The sequence below is a fragment of the Amphimedon queenslandica genome, unplaced genomic scaffold (genome assembly GCF_000090795.2).
Source record: "Amphimedon queenslandica unplaced genomic scaffold, v1.1 AMPQUscaffold_12904, whole genome shotgun sequence".
Lineage (NCBI taxonomy): Eukaryota > Metazoa > Porifera > Demospongiae > Haplosclerida > Niphatidae > Amphimedon > Amphimedon queenslandica.
The window spans coordinates 45,114-47,650 of record NW_003546860.1 but is presented as its reverse complement, the minus strand read 5'-3'; the positions used below and the strand labels follow the sequence as shown (position 1 = coordinate 47,650).

Below are 2,537 nucleotides of genomic sequence, written 5' to 3'. Positions count from 1 at the left end.
GCACTCGTGATTTCGTTTATACGAAACTTCATCAACTACATTTTGTGTCGCCTCCTACAACAGTTGAAATAAATATGATTATTACATTGAGTGAATTAACCTTTGATGGTTCACTGTTAGGTATGCTTGGAGATGCAATTGCTACTAATCCTGTTTGTATGGAATCTGAATTTCGACGTAAATTTCGAAATCTCTGGGAAAGATATTCTTTAACAGATATCTATTGAAATACAACATAGTAACTATATACAAGTACTAATCATAATTTACCCAATATTCCCCATTAGGTGCATGAAGATCTTTAAGACTGGGGTATTTGTCACAAAGTGCCCGTGACATGTCCTGGTATTCAGCTGGCTTTGGTACTGGACAAATCCCATAAAAGAAAGACGCGCTTTCTCTAAGCATTCTGAGTTTGTCAGTCCCACCCAGTTTATTTTCTGTCAGAGCCATATGAACTGTTTTGGAGAAAACTGTAGGTAAGGGGCATGGAATAGGAAGTCTCTTTTTATCAACATCGCTAGACAACTTGATTCGTTTTGGTTTTTGAGGTGTTGTTTTGTTAGATAATGGGTGTTTGATAAAGCTTTGAGATGATATTGCTTCTATAAATTTTAATTAATTACAATAAGTCATTATTATAATATTAACTATATAATTATACCTTCAAGTTCATAAATTTCTCCACTTTCTTCAGGAAAATGAGATGTAATACCCATAGCAACTAATAGCTCTGATTCTAATGTGCTCTGTGATGCTTTGATTGACATGTCCTCTGAATCAAAGGATAACAGATTGTTAGCTTCCTACATATATATATAATGGGCAATCATAGTGGCACAGAAGGTATAGATTATGATAACCTTAAGTTCTTGAACTATTTTCTTAATTTTCATTCTCAGGGCACTCTGTGGTACTAAATGTTGAAACTCATCTAAATCAGCAACCAAGGATAGCAGAGATTGACCATCAATATAGTTTTCTATTATAGTTTAGCATAATGTATAATACAATACTGTAAATTATTATTATTACAATGAGTGTTATGTTACCAAACAATGTGTTAATGACTGCATCCGGAAGTCCTCTCCTTTTCAGCGCTTTGCTTATGTCTTCCGCTGTAGCATCAAGGATATTCATAGTAATGACAGAGCTTGAAAGTACACCTCCAGCTATGTTATCTTTCCAAAAGCAGCTGTACTTGTAGTAATTCAAACAACAGTTTCTATGGATACGCCCGCCAATTTTGATAGTCTGATGAGTGATAATGTCGGTGTATTATTGTGACTATTGCGACTTCCAGTGTTTTGGGACTATAGCTTTACTAAAGCATCTAAGAATTTGTCACGAGAATGATCCCAACTTTCAAGTCTACTGCCACTTATGTGGCATGTCATTTAAAAAGTGGGAAAGTTTGAGAAAGCATGTTCAGAGGAGTCATAGTCATCACTTCACTCCACAACTCAACTCCACCAGCAGAAGGTAAAAGTAATTTGTACACATGAATATGATTAGTTGCATGCATGAATAGATGTCTTAGAAGATCATAGCTTCTCAAATGACCAGGAAGAATCTTCACAGCCATGCAATTCCACCCATGCAGTTGTTCCATTCGCCGACCCGGGCCTTGAATCAAATGAAGGATTAACAGAGAGGGGAGCAGCATTGTTCTTAATGAGGGTAACAGATCAGGTTTCTCTTAGTCACACGGGAGTAGACAAGCTATGTTCATCTACCCAATGGTTTTTAGATTCTGTTACTGATTCTATAGCTGATAAGGTGCAGGATTGCCTTCGACAATCAGGAATCACGAATCAGCAAGTTTTAAGTGATGTAGCTGATGCTTGTCGCCCCCCAGATGTCTTTTCTAACTTGTCCTCTCGACATTACCGGGATCAATACTTTGAAAAGAACTTCCACTATGTGGTAAATACATGTACATGTCAATTAATACCCATGTTATGATACCTTCATATATACATTATGATTAGAAACCAGAACCTATTTACCTAGGCAGTGAATGGGAATGGAAGGATGTGAATGGGACAAAGAATCTTCAAGAAATCCATCAGCATGGATATTATATTAGCCTCATATCAACATTAAAAGTATGAATGTGTATTAATAATAATACATAATATAATATACATGTACACATATACATAGGGTTTGCTGAATAATCCAGCTGTGTATAAAGAAACAGAAATGTGTCACCGAAGCACAGACGGTGTCTTAAGAGACTTCTGTGATGGTGAATTTTTCTCACAGCATCCTGTATTCAGCCGACATAATGATGCACTTCAGATTATTCTGTATTATGATGATATTGAGGTGGCTAACCCATTGGGTTCTAGAGCTGGAAATCATAAATTAGGTATGACAACATTTACACAGCAATGAAACAATCACACATATGCATGTACATGTATAGGCTGTTTCTACTTCACACTTGGAAACATTCACCCAATGTACAGATCAACCCTTTCATCCATATTTGTGCTCGCTATCACTAAATCAAGTCTTCTCCGTGAGTACAC

At 36.4% G+C, this 2,537-nt stretch overlaps 1 protein-coding gene across 1 annotated transcript; it reads right to left on the bottom strand.

Annotated features, from left to right (window-relative positions):
* Positions 1-4: 4 nt before the first annotated feature.
* Positions 5-1,201, bottom strand: LOC109586304 (uncharacterized; the record flags this gene model as incomplete). The annotated part of the gene is made up of 6 exons (XM_020002482.1): positions 1,053-1,201; positions 864-982; positions 665-806; positions 271-605; positions 101-220; positions 5-54 (listed from the first exon to the last, which is right to left on the bottom strand). Coding segments are annotated over exons 1-6 (854 nt in total), but the record flags the coding sequence as incomplete, so codon positions are not given.
* Between the last annotated feature and the right edge of the window lie 1,336 nt (positions 1,202-2,537).